Below are 20,889 nucleotides of genomic sequence, written 5' to 3' on the forward strand. Positions count from 1 at the left end.
GGCGCCTTGGTGCCGGCTGCGAATAGCGACGAAAATAAAGTTGGGCGGCACGTGCTCGACTTGCTAGCACGCGGCACGCGCAATGCTGTTCTAGAAGCCTGCTACGCTGGTCCTCTTGATCTGGCTCTCCGCTGCGACACCTCAGTCCGCGACAGTGGTGACCCGGATGAAAACGCAACTGGCGATTGCTAAACGATAATTCACATGCTTCCAGCTGGGTATAATTCGCCCTTCTTCCAGGGCTTGGATCTCCCCATTCCATCTGGTGCCCAAGACAGAACCGGGTGACTGGCGTCCATGCGGCTACTGCCGGGCGCTCAACGCTCACACGGTCCATGATATACAAGGTCTGTTAGAAAAGTATACGACCTTTGGCCGAAGAAAAAGAAACTGGCATAACTGGAGCGTTGGAAACCTATATAATAACCCTCTAAGTAGTCTCCTTGGGACTCCACACACTTCTCCCAGCGGTTCTGCCATTGTTCGAAGCATTCCGAGAAGGCCTCTTTCGGAATGGAGTTTAGCTCAACTGTCGTTGCAGCGATAATGTCCTCTCTGGTCTGAAATTGCGCTCCTTTCAATAGCCTGTTGATTTTGGGAAACAGCCAGAAGTCGCAGGGGGCCATATCAGGAGAGTAAGGAGCCTGTTGAACTACAGGAGTCTGGTTTTTCGCCAAAAAAGGTCTGAATCAAGTGCAAGGAATGTGCAGGCGCATTGTCGTGATGGATGCGCCAATTTATTGTTGACCACAACTCCGGTCTCTTACGCCGCACAGCATCACGTAGGCGACGGAGGACATCCCTGTAGTACTCTTTGGTGATTGTTTGACCCTGTGGTGCGTACTTCTTTGGTCTTGGTGACGTGGAATGCTTCCACTGTGACGACTAGGATTTGGTTTCCGGATCGTACACGTACACCCAAGGCTCGTCGCTAGTGATTATGGTGTTCATGAAGTCGGGGTCACTGTTTGTGGAATCCAGCATGTCCTGTCAGACTTCAACACGAAGTTGCTTTGGCTCCACCGTGAGCAGCTTCGGCACGAATTTCGCCGCAACTCTCTTCATGGCCAAATCTTCGGTCATAATGGAATGTGCAGAAAAAGTGCTGATGCCTGTTATGTATCTCCTGGCGCCCCCTACAAATCCGACATTTTTTAATAAAGGCTAGGCCAGTCGTGGCCGCCAGAGTTGTTGTTCTCAAGAAATGGAGTCTGTCACTCGCGGCTTCGTGCCGTCGCATCTTTGAAGCCCTACGCAACAAACCCAAACAACATAACATGGTGTCAGAAGTGTAAGCAGATCGTCCCCGCAACGCCTGAAATCAACAAAATGGCCAACGTTTTCATCCAGCCCCCGGCTCACTTCGAACCTGGTGACAGTCCTCAGACCGCATGGGAAGAATGGCGGGAAGCATTCACCACATATGAACTGGCTTGTGAGTACAACACTAAGCCTAAATCAGCGCGGAAGGCATTTTTGCTTCATGTACTTGGCCCGCATGCTCGTCGCATCGCACAGACGTTCCCTCCAGACCCTGCCGCCGGAAACGAAGACGCAGACCCAGTGAAATACATACTTGACAAGTTTGACGAGCGATATCGCCCGTACAAGAACGTCATACAAGCAGCGGCGGTGTTCAACTCGATGGTACAAAAGCCAGGTCAGTCAATTCACGATTTTGTTACTGACCTTCGACGACAGGCGCAGAAATGCGACTTCGGTGACAAGTGCGACAGACTCATCGGCGACCGCGTGGTGGTTGGAATCCGCGATGGAGCTCTCCGCGAACGGCTCTTTCGGGAGCGCGACCTCACTCTGGAAAAAATCGTCTCAGCGTGCAAGGCAGCGGAAACATCAAAGAAACATGTGCAAGAGATCGTAACCAGTGATCAGCAGCCAGAAGTGAATGCCGTTCACACGTATAATCGGAAACCCACGAAGACAACTGGTCGTCCGCTAGGTATCAACAAACCTCAGCAGCCTCATCGCTCGTCCCAAAGGTCTAATCGTAAATTTTCTCGCTGCGGAACCTCGCACCCCCCACAACAGTGCCCAGCTTTTGGCAAAAACTGTTACAACTGCGACAAACTTGGCCATTTCGCGCACCTGTGCAAGCAGCCACGTCGGCAGACAGCAGCGCATCGACCGCGAGTCGGACTGCTTCATGAACATCCACAACAAGACTCGCAGGAGGAATTATACTTGGGCTGTTTGACTACGTGCAGTGTCAATGCCGACGCAACAGACTGGAGCGAAAGTGTCGGTGTTAATGGACACGAGGTGACATTCAAGTTAGACACCGGTTCGGACGTCAACATAATTCCAGAACATATGTTCAAGCAGTGGCCGTGCAGACCAGCAATCAAACCAACCACAGCTAAAGTGACTACGTACAGTGGCCACCAGCTTCCAATAGACAGTGAATGTGAACTGTCTAGTGCGGTAAACAACAGGGAGTGCCGTCTGAGATTTCTTCTGGTGAAGGAGCCCCTCAAGCCGATACTAGGGGCCGCTGCATGCACAACTCTGCACTTGCTTTCCCGTGTGAAGACCCTTCAAGCAACGACAAAGTCCACTGACACAGTGTTGCAAGAACAGTTTCAGAAAGTACTGAATGATTTCCCTGACATACTTGAAGGAATCGGCCAGCTTCCGGGACGTTATAGCATCCAGCTGCGTGAAGGTGCAGTGCCGACAGTTTGTGCTCCTCGTAGAGTACCTAGTGCACTCGAGGATAAGGTCAAAGCAGAGCTGAAGCGCATGGAGAGGAATGGCGTAATCACGCGAGAGTCAGAACATAGTGAATGGGTCCATCCCATAGTGGTGATAACCAAAAAAGACGGAACTGTTCGTTTGTGCCTGGATCCACGGAACCTCAATGCAGCAATAAAAAGGCAACACTACCGCATACCAGTACCAGAAGAGCTTTTTGCAAGCCTTAGTGGCTCAACAGTCTTCTCTGTCCTTGATGCCAAGAGTGCTTTCTGGCAACTGACTTTGGATCAACCAAGTTCACGGCTTTGCACATTCGCAACACCATGGGGCCGTTACCGTTTTCTTTGAGTACCATTTGGGCTTGCGACAGCCCCCGAGCTGTTCCAGCAGGCCATTGACAAGGTATTTGAAGGGCAGGCCATTGTGAAGCCGTATTTTGATGACATACTGGTTGCCTCAAGGACTCCAGAAGAACACAAAGCCCATCTCAGAACTGTTCTGACCATAGCTAGCCATAACAACCTGAAGCTTAACAAATCAAAACTGAAGTTAGGACTTTCACCCATAAAATATCTGGGTCACCAGCTCTCCTCAGATGGGCTATCCCCAGACCCTGACAAGGTTAGATCAATTGAAGCCATGTCACTTCCATCAAACAAGTCAGAACTGCAAAGATTCTTAGGAATGGTGACATATCTCACGAAGTTCATACCTAATTTTTCAGCAACTACCAGTCCTCTGCGTGAGCTTCTCAAGGCAGATGTAGCGTGGCACTGGACAAGCCAGCACACAGAGACTTTCAAGGTCATCAAACAGAAGCTCACAACAGCGCCTGTGTTACGTTATTTTGACCCATCCAAGCCGATCACAATTTCAACAGATGCCAGCTCATACGGCCTGGGATCGGTTCTCTTGCAGGAAGGCAGACCAATCGCATATGCTTCTGCAGCCCTTACACCTCCCCAACAACGTTATGCTCAAATATAGAAAGAACTTCTAGCTGTGGTGTTCGCATGCGAGCGGTTCCACTACTTCACTTTTGGACGCTCTGTAACAGTAGAAACAGACCACAAACCTCTTGTTGGACTGCAGACAAAGGATCTAACAAAAATGTCACCAAGACTGCAAAGACTTTTGCTCCGGCTACAGTGCTATAGCACTAAACTAGTGTATGTACCGGGGAAACAGCTAACTGTGGCTGATGCCTTGTCAAGATTCCCAAACCCCGAATCCAAGATGGAAACTGCAGACAGTGATCCAGGACTGTTGGTGTCCAGTCTGGTTCAAGCGTCGCCCACCAAGCTCAACCAGATCCAGGAAGCAACAAGTCGGGATCCAGTATTGCAACAACTAACCAAGTACATTCAACAAGGATGGCCTGATCGCCCTAGTGATGTTCATCCTACGGCAAGACCATACTTTCACATAAGAAGTGAACTGTATATCACAGACGGCTTCATTTGCTGTGGTCAACGGCTTGTCATTCCAGCAGTTCTCCAGGCTGATGTTCTTGAGAAACTCCATCAGGCACATCGTGGTATAGTGGCTTGTAAAAGACTAGCAAGCCAGAGTGTTTATTGGCCCACACTCAACAAGGACATTGCCACCCTTGTCTCAAGCTGCGACACCTGCCAATCCACCCAGAAGGCAAACCCTCAGCAACCACTGCTTGACAGAGATCTGCTAGCACGACTATGGGAAAAGTTGGCCGTTGATTTCTTTCGCTGTTAAGGCAATGCATATATCCTTGTTGTTGACTACTTTTCAAAGTACGTTGAAGTGAAACGTATGGAAACCACTACGTCAACTTCAGTTATTTTGGTCCTGAAGGACATCTTTTCACGGTTTGGACTCCCCAATGTGCTTATCTCTGATCAGGGACCACCGTTTGACTCGCAGGCATTCAGAGCATTCCTGCAAGAATGGGATATTGCTCATGAACCGTCACCCCACTACCCGAGGTCCAATGGGCAGGTCGAGAGAACAATACAGACTGTTAAGTCCATGCTGATCAAGTCGCACAGCGATGGCAAAGATCTGTCTTTGGTTCTCCTCAACTACCCTGCCACCCCAACCATTGGAGCATTTTCTCCAGCAGAGTTGCTAATGGGCAGGAAATTGAGAACGTTCATACCGACCTTGCCCCATAATCTGAAACCACACTACCCCACAGATGCACATCTGAAGCTCCTCAAACGCAGACAGAGTGCACAGCACAGATATGGAGACAACCACACTCGCATACTTGCACCTCTGAAGAAACATCAACCTGTATGGGTGAGGCACAAGAATGACTGGAAAAAAGCAGTCGTCACACACGTTGGTCCTCAACCAAGGCGCTACACAGTGCAAACTACAAGTGGAGCAATTTATGTGCGTAACCGTGTGCACCTGAGGCCACGCACCCAGGTGGTCCGTGAAGCCACTCGTACAGCAGAAGACTACACCCTTGATGAATCGGGGCCAACAAGTGCCAACGATGCTACGCCTCACAACTATCCTGAAGGAGCAAGACGTGCTTCGACATACGTGACAAGGGCTGGAAGAGCCATACGGCCACCGGCCAGATTTCAGAACTGAACGTCATGAAGTGAGTGTTTTATTGTTGTAATCGTCACTCAAAAAGGGGCGTGTTATGTGTCTCCTGGCGCCCCCTACAAATCCGACATTTTTTAATAAAGGCTAGGCCAGTCGTGGCCGCCAGAGTTGTTGTTCTCAAGAAATGGAGTCTGTCACTCGCGGCTTCGTGCCGCCGCATCTTTGAAACCCTACGCAACAAACCCCAACAACATAACAATGCCCACCTCTTCCGCAATTTCTCGGAAAGTCATACGACGGTACCACATCACCACAGCGTTCACTTCGGCAAAGACCTGGTCATTTCGGCATGTTGATGGCCGACCGGAGTGTGGCTCGCTCTCCACCGATGTGCGGCTGTCTTTAAACCGGTTGTACCACTCCTTAATCTGTGTGCTGCTCATAGCATCGTCACCGGAAGCCGTCTGAATCTTCCGAACGGTTTCCACTTGGTTTTCGCCCAGTTTCTGGCAAAATTTGATGCAGTAGCGCTGCTCCAGTCGCTCCGCAATTTTCCTTGCAATAAAGAACCGACCAGAGCACCGCGAACTACCTCACTCAAACGTTGCGTCCCAGCGACTGACGCTGTCGGCAGGCGGGAAAAAATTCGCTCATGCGCACGAAGGTTCAAGGTCGGCTAATGCGAGCGCGCTTGTTTCATATCCATCAGGTGTTCGCAAAAAAAAAAAAGGTCGGATACTTTTCTAACAGACCTCGTATAGTTATCCCCTTCGACGCATGCAAGATTTCAGAGGCCACTTGGAAGGATGCAAGATGTTTAGCAAAGTGGACCTTGTCAAGGCGTATCACCAAATCCCCGTTGAGCCTGCCGATGTCCCGAAGGCGGCCATTACTACACCCTTCAGCCTGTTTGAGTATGTGTAAATGCCCTTTGGGCTACGCAACGCAGCTCAAACGTTTCACAGATTCAATACCGAGCTAACACGCGGCCTCTCTGCTGTGTTTGCCTACATCGACGACATGCTCGTCGCGAGTCCCCCTCCACAAAATCATGAGCGCCCTCTGCGAAAACTCTTTCAACGCTTTCAACAATTTGGCCTGGTTGTCAACCCCGAGAAATACGTCTTCGGGTTTTCCGAGCTCGAGTTTCTGGGCCACCACTATCTCGGCGCTGGGTATTCATCCATTGCTCTCTCACGTCCAGGCCGTAAGAGACTTCCGAGCACCCACTACCTTACGTCAGCTGCGTGAGTTCCTGGGCCTAGTGAATTTCTCCCGACGCTTTATTCCGCACAGCGCTGAGCTTCTGCACCCACTGACTAACCTTCTTCGTACAACAAAGGGCTCCTCATCGGCGATTTCCTGGTCTCCCGAAGCTCAAGCTGCTTTCAGGGTTGCTAAACAAGGCGTCGTCGATTCGGTACTGCTCATCCATCCGAGGACTTAACGTGCCTACTCGCATCACGGCAGATGCGTCCAGCGTGGCCATCAGCGCTGTTCTGCAACAGAAAATCAACTCCGAGTGGCACCCACTGGGCATCTTCTCTCGGAAGCGCCAAACTGCTGAGACTCTTTGACAGCGTTTTCGGCCGTGAGCTACTCGCCATCTACCCCACCATCTAGCACTTCCGGCACTTCTTGGAGGGCCAGCGATTTCGCGTTCTAACCGATCATAAGCATCTATGTTTTCCGTACGAACTCTTCCAAGTGCGTCGCACGTGAACTTCGTCAAGTGGCCTATATATCGGAGTTCATACCAGATATCCGGCGCTTCAAAGGCATGACAACGAGGCAGCTGACGCACTTTCACGCATCACCTCCCTCGGCACTTTTGCATCTTTTAGTAAAGCAATGAACGGGGCTAGTTGGCGGACGTTCATGATTATATGTCGCTTAGTGTTACGCTGATGTGTAACAGTGTAACACTAAATGCAATCACTGTGAACCAGTGTAAGACTAAGCGCAATATAATCATGAACTTCTGCATCTGCTGTGGACTGGGAACGTCTAGGGCACAGATGAAAGACCCTGCGCTGCAAGCGCTGCATGACCCCTTCCCCGTTTATTCCGTCTGCAACTCGTTCCTCATCCGTTTGTTCCTGGCTCACTCTTGTGGCATGTCAGCGGCTGCATCTCGCCCATTCATTCCGATTGCCTTTCGTCGTACGCAGCGCCCCGTTACACAGCGGTACGTCTGGCCGAGCACTAACACCGATGTTCGCCAGTCGGTCCACTCGTGCCTCGCCTGCCAGACCGCCAAAGCCTGCTACGCTGGTCCTCTCGATCTGGCGCTCTGCTGCGACACCTCGGTTCGCGACACGCGCATGCGCTGGAGATTCGATGGTCGTCATTGAGGAAAGAGGATCGCAACAAAAGGAAAATGGGACAAGCGCGATCCGTTACTAAGATGCACGCCCGCGCGGGCTCATCTAAGAAAACGCAGCGATCTGCTGTCGCTATTATGCGTGCCCACGCAGCATCCCGTAGATATGGACTACTCGCTCTGGCTGAGATATAGGAAGGCCGACGCTTTTATTGAAAGCCATACTTCGAAAAGAAAAATAGCATCACGGGCTCATCTAGGAAAACGCAGCCATCTGCTGTCGCTATTATGCGTGCCCACGCAGCATCCCGTAGATATGGACTACTCGCTCTGGCTGGGATATAGGAAGGCCGACGTTCTTACTGAAGGCCATACTTGGAAAAGAAAAGTAGCATCGCGCTAAACGATGTCCATGTTTCACATTGAAATGTATGTGCATGATCTCTGCCTCTCGCGTGATATCACGGCTAAAATAGCGTAGGATTTCTGCCCGCAAAAGCGCTGTCACCAGCGCAGGTGGTCCCGTGCCGACGCACATCGCTGTATAGAAGATCGGGTATCATGCTGCAATTGCGTTATGCTTTGTTATAGTTCGCGTTATAATAAGAGTATTTCTTCTTATTTGTTTTAGTTGTCAAACGTCTATTACGCGTTATATTCGTGCAAATACGGTTGATCTCACAGACGTTTCATTTTTTAAGAAAAAAGACAGCAATTAGGTTTGTCTTTTCGTTCTTTTAAAAGTCGGTACACTTTCTGTTACAGAAAGTAAAATGGTTAGAGCCATAGGCAGCCGACGATGCCTGTTTTACTGGCATAACCTAATGACCGCAGGGGAAAGCGCGTGAAGCGCTATAAACTGCCGCTCAGAAAAACTGGTGCCGGAGAAAGAGCCCGTGCTGGGGGTGTAACCTTGGTTCGTGCATCGCGCTCGCAGACGTCTACCCGGGACCGAAAGGAGACGAAGGCGACCCCGGACCGCCCGGTTTCCCCGGTATTCCGGGACTCAAAGGTGAAGCAGGAGAACCAGGACTTCCAGGGCCAGACGGACCGCCCGGCTACCCAGGTGTCGCCCCGATTGGCTTCAAAGGCGAACAAGGAGACACAGGACTGAGCGGCCTTCCAGGTGACGTACCCATTAACGTTATACTCGTCCGTCAACGCAAGTACTTCACGCGCATATAGTCAGCGACAGTCAGTAAGCAATTTGCTATTCAACGAATAATTCAAAAGGATCATATCATAGGGGAATCCAAGTCATTTGTAAGAACGCACGCACCCTATTGCAAAAGAAAACAAAAAAAAAGAAAGAAAAAGGAAAGATCGACGTAATAGACAACGACCGATTAAGCTTTCGCTTCTTTCTCTTTTTTTTTTCTTTCTATAGGGTGTATACATTGACTTCATGTTCTTGGCCATGGCATAATGATAATATGAAGGGCGCTCCGGCGAGCGCCGAGCTTAGCCAGTTAAAACACTTTATTTTCGCAATGTTGGAAAGCAAGTGACGTAGGTCACCACACGCGATAATTTCTGCACGTGCGTGTGGTGCTGCCCGTTGACGTGTACAGCAACAGGCATACTACATCCTTATACAATACTTTTGCATGGATATTTCAAATCTACATGACAAGTTGCAACCTACAGTTTTTAGGGTATTAACTTTAGAAATATGACGTATCTGGAGAATTGTATCAGGGTCACAGCTGTGCTCTACGTGGAGCACGGCCGAAGTTGGTGGGAACAGGAGGCTGTCTGGTCAACCCTCTTGCGCTACCTAAGGGGCCAACAATCCGAGATACTAGTCATGCTGTAGGCTGGGTAAAGATAACATATTAAATGCTGTGACTGGGAAGGGTTTTGGTGAAAACTTCTGAAACTGAGAAGGGCAGGAAGCCGAGAGGCCCACGATGTTTCGTTCGCGTGAATAAAACTGATACATGTTCTTCGTTAACCGACGACAGGCACCCCTGGTCAACAGGGACCTCCGGGACAGCATGGCTACTACGGCATCGATGGATTAAAGGGCAGCCGAGGAGATTCAGGCTTGCCGGGACCTGTCGTTCCTGGAATGCCGGGAATGCCAGGGGCCAGGGTACGCTATCGCCTACAATTTTCTTTTTTTCTCCAAGAACAGAGCCAGGTTCGCATCCAGATTTTAAGGGTGGTGTCATTGAAGTCGAATGCAAGCCAGCTATGTAACTTGAATTCTTCCTGTGTTGCTTATGCGCGTCACTTAACAACAAACAATAACACACTATTCTGAGCAGATTTCTTTGCATGCCACTGTGATGAAATTCGCGGACATCCAGGATAGATTCCGAAGGTTATATGATTCAGTCAAGAATAAAACTAGCCGAAATAACTGAACGAAAAGAGCAGCACGCAACAAAAACACGCGAATCTGCATTGCCGCCAGTTGTAAACAAAACTGGAAATACGAATGTGGGGGATTGTCGTTGAATGCAGCTTTCAACTGCAGAAATGAATAATCGCTCGTTCCCTGTATGCTCATCGACGCCGCTCACTTTCCACTCGAACAGATCAACTGTGCCGAATTGCACTTCTCCATCTTCTCACATCGACGCTCTGCAGATCGTAGCCAACACTTTCAGGACCCTAGTTCAGTGACATTATAAAGTCAGCATCAAACATTTTTAACACCCTAACCACCCGATGTCCATTTGCGTTTTACACAAAATAAAATATATTTTACATACCGTATAGACTCGTGCAAGGGCCGCACTTTTTTTTTTTTTACAATTTTGACGAGGTGTGGCCCTTACACGGGACCGAACCTGTTGGTCAAAAGTTGCCGGCCGATCCGGCGAGCAAACCTCGGATCTTGTGCACACCCTGAGAGCGCAGCGCGCGAAAATTCGCCGATGCTCGCGGGCGGGATTTTTTTTTTCAAATTTTTTCCCAAATTTTAGGCTGCCAAGTTGGGGGTGCGGCCGTTACACGAGTCTATACGGTATATAGTGTCTGTCTGGCATTAAAGTGATTTGTAATGTATAGAACAGTGTTTTGGATATGGTAGGGAGCCGCTTATTCGGTAATCCTCAATTGCACTCGGCAGTTTGCACACATACATCTGTGCACTGTTGCGCATGCGCGGTCTCGACACTTCTGATTGCTCCAAACGCGTTACTAGTATTATAACTCGAATGGCGTCCTAGTTGGGTGTTCAGAGGACCCTACCTCCTCGTCTGCAAGGGCGACGCACATTCTGTACACAATGCTGTGGGAGCCAAGTATTCGCTGCTCAACCCCTGCACGCCTGCTCCTCCAGCGCCTCATCTACCGAGCACGTCCGGCGCCACTTTCAGAGATGCAAATCACTCGGTTACCCACTACGGCGATAGTTAAACTAATGCACCCAATCATATTGGTTCAAACGGTCGAAAATGCGGCTAGAATGAAAATAAATGTTATGCTATGGCAGATTTTTTTTAAAAAACACATAAATACAGAATGTGTCTGTGTGTATAAGTGTACGTGTGTACATCTACTTTCACTTTGGAAGGGGGGTATGTATGCTGCAAGCCAATGGCGTACATAATAGAGAACACCAGGTCACTGATGTTCACGTTCATGAGTGTCCCTCTCTACTCAGGGACAAGACGGTCAGCGAGGCTACAAGGGTGAAAAGGGGGCGCCTGGAGAATCGGGATTCCCCGGTTTCCCTGGACTCAAAGGCGCAAGAGGTGAATCCGGCTTGCCTGGACCTTCTGGAAGGCCCGGAATAAACGGAACAAAAGGCAAGTGCTTATTTTGTTGCAAATAATTGGAGCTAGTAGTACCATGCACAGCGAAAGCAAATGCTTTCTCGTGGCACTTACTACGCGTCTGCGTGCAATGGTTGTGTGTAATATTGAGCAGAACTAATGCGGCACATCGGCTGCAAAAAGAAAAATGAAACGCTAAGAATGCTATTGAAAGTGTGTCGGACATAGATAAGACCATGGAAGAAAAGTCAAACATATTTTTTTTTATTATGGTTGTCCAAAGACATGCGATAATTTCTTATGACGAATTCAATATTCTCTTATTCGAATAACTGCTATATTCTATTATGTGGAGAGCAGTGGTGTTATTACATATTATTAAACTTGATGGTATCGAATTCGGTGTCATCACTGTTCGGTTTGTAGTATATTCGCAGCCATCAGTATTCAACTCGTTTCAAAAATCACTATTTTACGCCCTATACCTCCTCGATTTTTATGTTGTGGCCCGGTGACTCTTACTAATGGATCCACACATATTTTCGTACTGAAGTACATTGTTGAAGTGCTAAACATATGGATCGCGGAAAGCAGTGTTTTAGTACACTTCTACATTTCAGCTATGTTGCTGTATGTACCGTTTATACGTTACGTAATTTTACTAGCATACTTAGGCGTGCAATATGGAGCTCAGGGTGGTCTGTGTGGCTGCCAGAGCAGTAAGCCTTATAAAAACCGTTAAATTTGTCCCAGAAGACTTATTTCCTCCAACCTTACGCACTCGTAATGCAATGAAATCTACAAGCAAGAAAAACGGAAAGCTTGCCTCTGGCATTATTCATCCCTCTCGCATTCCTCATCTGAATCTAATCGAGCAACTCATACAGGGTGATCATTTTGTAAGCATTGCAAAATTTTTAACGATCTCTTGTGGCAAATCGCATAATTCTTATCGTTGAGCTAGATTATTCAAATAGGCGGACATTACTAGCACGGGAAATCGAAACATATTTTCAACTAATTACCAAAAATGCACTAATTTTCTCTTCATTAATTAAGTTACGGCACATATTGCAGTTTAAGCATTGTAGCCAATGAGTTGACATGACGTATCCACTTGAATTTCCAGGATGACACAAGTTTCGATATATTATTGCCCAAAGTTTCGGATGAAATACGTGGGAGTTCCCTATCATAAAAGCCACTTTTGTGCTTCAATGCATGAAAGAGCGTTTTGTTAAAAAAGTAAGTGTAACAATGTAACAATGCACTTTTACGGCGAGTTTGATGGCGCATATCATCAAACTGGTGCCATCATGGAAATTGATTCCGTATGGATACACCAAACAAACTCTCCGGCTACAATTCGTAAATTGCAATATGTGCCGTAAAGTAATTAATAAGAAAGTTCATTAGCAAACTTTTGTTAATTCGTCGAACATACGTTTCGATTTCTCGTGTAAGTAATATCCGCCTCTATGAAAAATCCAGCTCAAAGAGTAGAATGTTGTTAGCTGCAACAGACGATTTTTTAAATTCCATAAATTTTAAAGATGATCACCCTGTACGTCTTAATTACTCGTACATACGAATGCACGTCGAGCCGATAGAATATGCAGCCGTCAGGCTTCGATAAAACTTAATGCGAGAAACTTTTGGCACCGATTAATAAAAGAACACTCGGTATAATTCTTCTACTCTATTTGTGTACTCACAATCATCACAGAAAACGTGTTGTAGAATTTAATGGTGCGTTGGTAAGAGCTCGTCGAAACAAGCCTTACTATATGGCGGAGTACATAGTGCCTGAGAAGCCCAGCTTTTGGGCACAAAATTTGTATTTTCTATTACAAAGCAATACAGCGAAAGCTTGAACAAATCAATATTAATGTTGCCTGAAAACACAGGCTCAAAAATATTTTTGTTTGTTTTTTGTTTCGGTTGCGCGTTTGAACACGCCATCCCTCCCGGCGCCAAGGAAACTTTTTATCATTAGTTTGTTTTTTTCATTGAGAGGAAAATGAATAGCGGAGCATTTATCACCGTATGTTGGTGACGGCTGTTCCACTTGGTCATTGCCCACCACACGCTCACTCTAAATTGCGTGGCCGTTTAATGAAACGTGCAGGTGCGAAAGGAGAACGTGGCAGCTCCTCTCCAAGCGATTATAGGCAGATGCCTCCGGGTATCCAAGGAGACAAAGGCTACCCAGGCGCCAATGGATTGCCAGGCCTTCCCGGCGACCAAGGCTTCCCGGGAGTCAACGGCGAACCGGGAGACTATGGGCTTCCGGGATTTCCGGGGCCTCCAGGCTACTCCGGCCCTCGAGGTCTCCAGGGTGACGAAGGATTCCAAGGCAGGTCTTTTGAGCACCATTGGCTGCGCATGCAACGCTCCTGGTGTCACTGCTTTTGATGCGCCGAGTGAGAGAGTCCCTTTCAATGGAAACGGATTTCCCTCGAGGCTTCCTTTCGCTTGCTTTGACGCCGGAGGCGCGTATCACGGTCAGCTTCAGCAGCCCGTACGTTCGCTCGAGGTGACCCACTCAAAACGTCCTCGGCGAAGCACGATGGCGCGCATCCTCGTTTTGAGCCAAGAAAACTGTGTACATTCGTGCATATACGCGTTTAACGATGCATTTGAACCGGTATCTATAATGGTCATTTTTTCATGCGTTACGCATGTGCTGGCGTCGCGTGCCTAGGAATTCTTAGTCAATCACGTTTAGACGAACCACCAGCGTAAGTTCAAATGCGAACAAGTTGACAACGACTACAATGCGTTCTTGCATTTCCACGGGTTTGCCTACATTTGTAACAGAGCCTTAATTGAGGATACGAAACGTACATTTCGGATTATGATTTCGGATTTCGGATTAATAAAGGGAAAATTAGACATTCACCCAATCGTAGCAATTGCTACAAAGGGAACCCCTACGGTTTCCTCGAAAGAAAAGCCTCGCAGTTGAAGAAAGATTCGTCCTGGTGCGGTCCGGTATGCTATGCTTAAAAACTGGCTGCATACGGAGGGACTGCACATAGCAGGCTTCCGAAATTAGGCGTAACTGACAGGTGTTCTGATCAGTTTTGGTTTCTTTTCTTTTCTTTGTTCCTCTGCGCGTCTGAATTTACACTGACGATACGTCCGTGAGCAATAAGGAAAGAAATATTATAGTTCGTTTTCAGACAACGCTTACTCGTGACATGCAGATTCGAGCCTGACATCAAAATATGCAGCAGGTAGCTTTACTGCTCAATATTTCGCCTCCATGAATCGCCTTAAATTCCGGCATAAATTTTGAGCCGCTAGCCGCATTGGCCTCTTAAATGCTGCAAAACTCTGGCATGCTCCCTGTTATAATGATCACAGTAATAAGTTAGGTTAAGCGCTGCAGGCTGCGTTAATAACAGGAGCGCGACCTGCAGGTTGGAGGAAATGGGTGCACTCTAATAGGTTGCTATTATCAGTGAGGAACACGAACTACACCTCAAAAACTGTTTCTTTCTTAATTAAATTTTTATCAATCATAGCTGTTAATCATAAGTATTAATCATCTGCTGGTAAGTGTTACCGGGGGTTGTGTTTCAGAATTAGCTTTCAAGATAAACACGTATACATGAAAACCAAGAAAATGAGCAAAGGAACAGCCGTTGGGAAGAGCACCGAACGCGTAAGCAGAGGTTGTGGGTTCGGTTCCCACAAGAGGCGAAGTTGTTTTATCCTCCACGCTCATTGATTTCTTTATTGATTAAAAGATCATGGCAAATACAATTCTCATATCTAATTAAGTCGCCAATTCAATTGAAGAGATACTTCATTTCCCCTACGCGTTACTTGGCTTCAATCTCTGTCAGCTTTATGTGGTTCTCGACAAGCGATTATAGAGCTCAATCAACTCTATTGTTTCTGTGAACCACCGTTCATTATTATGCACCCTCTATTTCTTTTTTCTTCTTTTTTTAAGACGGTTAAGAACAGTTCAACGTTCATTTTCATTTGACCCACCGTGGTTGCTTAGAGGCTTTGGTGGTGCGCTGCTAAGGATGAGGTCGTGGGATCGAATCCCGGCTACAGCGGCTGCATTTCGATGGGGGCGAAATGCAAAAACACCCGTGTACTAAGATTTAGGTACACGTTAAAGGAACCCAGGTGGTCAAAATTAATCCGGAGTCCCCAATTACGGCGTGCCTCATAATCAGATCGCAGTTTTGGCACGTAAAACCCCACGATTTAACTTAGTTTTTAGTGCACATCTTCCTTAACGTGCTCCTGAAAGAGTTATCTCCTGAAACTCCTAATCTCCTGAAAGAGTTATCGCGCAATTTCTCAGTTAATTTGACTTTAATTGTTACTCTACAGTGCAATTAACAAGTTAGAATGCGCCTAGACCCTATAGAGAATGACAATTCTGAATGGTCAAATTTCAGAAACCTTCGGAAATGCTCGCTATTTTTTCATATGTTGTACCAGATATAGTAGCAACAAACGCAGATAATTGCACCAAACACACTGAAGAGTATATGTGCAAAATTCTATTACTGTATGACAAAGCACGCAAAGACTGCACGCAAAACGTGGAAACGAACGGCTATTGCGCCTTCCAACAAAAAAGAAAAGAGAAAAGTAGAAGATAAAAAGCGTCCTTGACTGTCGCGCCCGGCGCAGAGTGAAACAAAGGGAACAAATTGAAGTTGTATTTAACAGCTTTCTCTATCTCACCGACATAGCCATTGACCATAAATGAAAAATTAAACACTACCATTTTTTTGTTGTTTCTCGACTTTCTACGCACGCCCACTGCCTTTCACCACTGCCGCCGCGCCATATTTGCGTTGACGTGAATTCACCGCTGCTAGACTCTACGACTATCATCAGCGTTCACAATGAGCGGCGCGCAACCGCACGCTGCGTCGAGTGGCACAGTCAATGGGCGCACAGCAGCAACAACAATGTCCTGATGGCGCCCTCGGCTCAGCACAGGTGTCGAAATCCAAACATACAGGTCAGTCCGTCCCTGTAGACGACACAACGCGTGCACACTCGGCGCTTTGGCGTCAGGTTGTAGTTGGACCGACAGCCCTACAGTCAAGCTGACACGTAAACAACAGCGCTTACCGCATTCCTTAGAGTTTAATTAATATGAAAACACTCTAATGGTGGCGCCGACGTTTACGTCAAGTCATGCTTGCCAATGGAATCGTTGGTCCAAGTATAAAGTGACGTGACGATGGAACAACCGAGCAAGGGCCGCAAACAGCGATCCCAATCTCAGGCCCACTCCAGACCCATGGCGGCATCGCAATAACGAGGCAGCAGCAGATCCAGGTCCAAGTGAAGAACCAAGTCCAAGAGGAGAACCACGTCCAGTGCACAGCCCGCGGCAGACTACGACGGAATGGAAAACAGCAAGCTCGACCTACACCGGGACATCGCGCGTTCCGAGCTGATGCGAGCGATCGCAACTCACTCGAAACACCACCCCGGGCAAGGATGGAATCACTAAGTTGCTACGTGACCTGGACGATGAAACCGTGCAGGCAATGCTGGAACTCTTCAATATACGCTGGAGCACAGGGACCTTACCCCCGGAATTCAAGCATGCAGATATTATGCTGATACCAAAGCCGGGAAAAACGCCCTGGCTGGAGAACCTAAGACCCATTTCGCTAACGTCTTGCCTCAGTAAACCAATCGAACGCGTGATCTTAGACAGGCTACAGACCCATCTCGAAGAAGGTCAACTGATGCCGTACGCGATGTTTGACTTTCGACCCAACTTGTCAATGCAAGACGTGCTTCTGCAGCTCAAAGAGGAAGTACTGAATGCAGCAACGCCGTGGCTGCCTGAAAGCAATTCTTGCACTAGACCTAAAAAGGGCCTTTGACAACGTGGGGCACGAAGCCATACTAGCCAATCTCAGTGACAGGAATTGCGGCCGACGAACTTACAACTACGTGCGGGCTTTCCTCACAGATCTTACAGTCACATTAAGGCTGGGAAATGTGAGGTCACAGCGAGTAGACACACTTAATAGAGGAATGCTACAAGGAGCAGTGCTGTCGCCGACACTTTTCAACGTGTTTATGATGAAACTACCATCCCAACTCGAGAAGACACCGGGGATCAGACATGCCTTGTATGCAGGCGATATCACGATATGGATGGTTGGAGGGTCCATAGGAGAACAACAAGAGGCACTGCAGGAGGCACTGGACGTCGTAGCAAGATACGCTGAGACATGCAGACTGCAATGGGCGCCGGAGAAGTCTGAACTCATAATCTAGGAGGTCTCACGACGACGATCAACAATCCAGGCACCAGCCATTCACCTGTGAATAGGTCCTAGAGAAATCCTCAAGGTGGACAGACTTCGCATCCTCGGCTTACACTGACAAAAATACGGGGGTGGAGGATACGCCATACAGGAGCTACAATACATGACCACGCAGGTCTTGCGCATGATGCAACAAATTAGCAGCAAGAAGAGGGGACTCAAGGAACAGGACCTGATCCGACTAGTGCAGGCTCTGATTGTGAGCCTCATTGCGTACTCAGCACCATATTTAAATGTCCGCACTAGGGAAGTGGAGGTACTCGACCGGCTGATGTGCAAGGCGTATAAGCAAGCGCTCGGACTCCCATCCGGAACGGCTACATTTCGCCTTGAGGAATCGGGAGTGTACAACAACGCACGGGAAATCGTAGAAGCCCACCTGGTAAGCCAGAAAGAAAGACTACAACGCACAATAGCGGGACGCTGCGTCTTGAAATGTATGGGATATTCCGTACGGAAAACCAGCACACTGACAAAAATACCGACACGACTACAGGAAGCCATGCACGCCTCACTGATTCCCAGGAACATGCACCTGAACTTCCACATCAGACGGCGACACGCCCGAGCGCAGGCATTCGTGAAGAAGTATGAGAACCGCCCTAATGTCTTGTATGTAGACGCGACCAGCACCGCAAGAAGCACCGCATTCATCACCAGCGTAGTCGACAATCACGGGACCAAAATAAATGCGTCGTCGGTGTCCGGAGCGGCCGTTGTGGAGGCAGATGAACTAGCGATAGCGTTAGCCATCACGATGAGACCGCGCTGGGAGTGCATCATAGCTCTGACGGATTCTCAGGCAGCATGCAGAAATTGTTCCAGGGCCAAAACTTCCAGGGTCACATTGCATTAGTAATGGGGTGCACCAGCTCCCACCATACATACAAATCGTGTGGACTCCGTGGCATGAGTCCTTACGCGGCAATCAGCAGGCACCCACCTATGCCAGAGCTCATGCACACCGGGAGCCGCTAGAGGGCCGCGCCGGGCAATTCAACCCCGAGCCCATACGGTTAACCAACACGCACATACTACAACACTACCGCCACCTCATAATGCTCTGACGCGAGAGGAAGCCGTAATATGGCGAAAACTCCAAGCACATATCCACATTTGAGTCTCTACCATGTCCCCACGGTGGCATGGGGATACCCAATGGACCGCCGAAAGGGATGACAACTATGGCTTGACGGACAGAATCTGGGTCTTACTCATGTCATGGATCCAACTTGTCCCACTCGTATGGGAAACAGCGTTAGCAAAGACACTACCCCGGACTTGACATTCGCAAAACAAATTCCACAGGCAGACTGGATCAACACACAAGACAACTTGGGTAGCGACCACTATTTAATCCAAACAACAGTTCGAGCGGGCCCGCGAAGGCCTAAGGGCCGTCAACTCCGCATAACGAACTGGGACGCTTTCCGGCAGGCCAGAGCCCTCAGATCTTTCTCCGGTACCCAACCCCCTTTCGAAGATCGGGTCACATCCTTGCTGCAAGATGCGAGCGGAGCCACTAAATTGGTGCCTGAGGAAGCCCATCTGCAGGAGGCAACAAGTTACTGCATATGTGGGAAGCCCTCGCCAGTCTGCAACGCAGATACAAACACAACAAGCTCAACCGAACCTGCCCAAAACGTGGAATATCCTCCGTTGCCTCCTCGATCTGGCCAACAGCAAGAACACACAACAGCACAACTTGAAAAAAATTATTCACACCCATCCGGGCACGCACGCACAAGTTCTTCAAGAGCTGACAGACCGATACGTAGGACCTCAACCTACTACACCTGCTCCAGCATACATTGGCACCGCTAACGACCACCTGGATGCGCGTATACAAGCAGCAGAAGTATGTGAAGCCATCCTCGCACTCCGCCCTAACTCGGCCCCGGGACCTGATGGCATTACTAATAAAATGCTTCGCAACCTAGATGAGGATTCTATACTAGCCCTCACAGCTTATTTTAACGCATACTGGGAAACTGGAAACCTCCCCTCACAATGGAAAGAAGCCAAAATTATTGTGATTCCCAAACCAGGGAAGCAACTCCTATTTGAAAACCTCCGCCCTATCTCCCTTACTTCATGTGTCGGAAAGGTCCTCGAACACGTCATCCTCACACGCTTACACAGACATATGAACGACAATGACCTCTTCCCCAATACCATGGTTGGCTTTCGCCCAAAACTTTCTGCTCAAGATATCATGATTCAGCTCAAGCACCAAATTATCGATGGCGATGAAAGCTCCAGGCTGGACACCAGAGCCATCTTGGGGATACACTTAACCAAGGCTTTTGATAACGTCACGCATGAGGCCATACTAAACCAACTGGCACAACTCCAGGTTGGACATCGAACATACAACTACATGAACAATTTCCTTACAGGTCGCATGGCCACCATTATCACCGGAGGGTTGCAGTCGCCAATTATTCACTTCGGCAGCAAAGGCACGCCGCGTAGATCGGTTCTGTCCCCTTTTCTGTTTAACGTGGCCTTGCTCGGACTACCACCTGCATTAGCTAGCATCCCCAACCTCAAGCATAGCCTCTACGCAGACGATATCACCCTGTGGGTCACCAGGGGCAGCGATGGGGACATCCAAGACACGCTGCAGCAAGCCATCAACGAGGTCGTTGCATACGTAGAACCGCGCGGCCTGGCGTGCTCCACACAGAAATCGGAGCTCCTTCTGTACAAGCCTAATTGGGGAGGTCAGCGTCCAGACCCTCACTTGCCTGAGATAGAACTCCACGTGCACCAACAACGCATACCTACTGTACCTAGCATCCGTATCCTTGGCTTACGCATCCAACAAAACGGCAGAAACACTGAGATACTCAAGCAATTAGATACTCATGTACACCAAACCACTCGCCTCATTGTATGCATCACAAATCGACATCACAGCATGAAATAAACAACCTTATACGCCTGGTAACCACCTGTGCCTTGAGCACGATCACCTATATCGCCCCGTACCTTAGCCTCAATGCAACTGACAAGCTCAAACTCAATACCATGATCAAGAGGGCCTATAAACAAGCCCTACATCTTCCCATCTCCACCTCTAACGAGAAACTGGACGCCCTCAGCATTCACAACACCATATACGAGCTTATTAAAGCGCAGCGTATTAGCCAATACAAACGACTCGCCAATTCCACTACGGGCAGGCACATTCTAGGCACCCTAGGCATAACCTAAACCACCCAATTCGAACCAAAAGTACCCATCC

The 20,889-nt window shown here is 48.4% G+C and overlaps 1 protein-coding gene across 1 annotated transcript in view; it reads left to right on the forward strand.

The window, feature by feature from the left end:
* The window catches only part of LOC142578854 (uncharacterized), a 112,008-nt gene that overhangs the window by 78,393 nt on the left and 12,726 nt on the right, over nucleotides 1–20,889 (forward strand). Inside the window, exons 34-37 of the mRNA XM_075688492.1 lie at nucleotides 8,514–8,702; nucleotides 9,541–9,671; nucleotides 11,193–11,337; nucleotides 13,433–13,660. Of these exons, the coding sequence (XP_075544607.1) occupies nucleotides 8,514–8,702; nucleotides 9,541–9,671; nucleotides 11,193–11,337; nucleotides 13,433–13,660 (693 nt within the window). The remainder of the gene's footprint in view (nucleotides 1–8,513; nucleotides 8,703–9,540; nucleotides 9,672–11,192; nucleotides 11,338–13,432; nucleotides 13,661–20,889) is intronic.

This window comes from Dermacentor variabilis, chromosome 1 (genome assembly GCF_050947875.1).
Source record: "Dermacentor variabilis isolate Ectoservices chromosome 1, ASM5094787v1, whole genome shotgun sequence".
Taxonomy (NCBI): Eukaryota; Metazoa; Arthropoda; class Arachnida; order Ixodida; family Ixodidae; genus Dermacentor; species Dermacentor variabilis.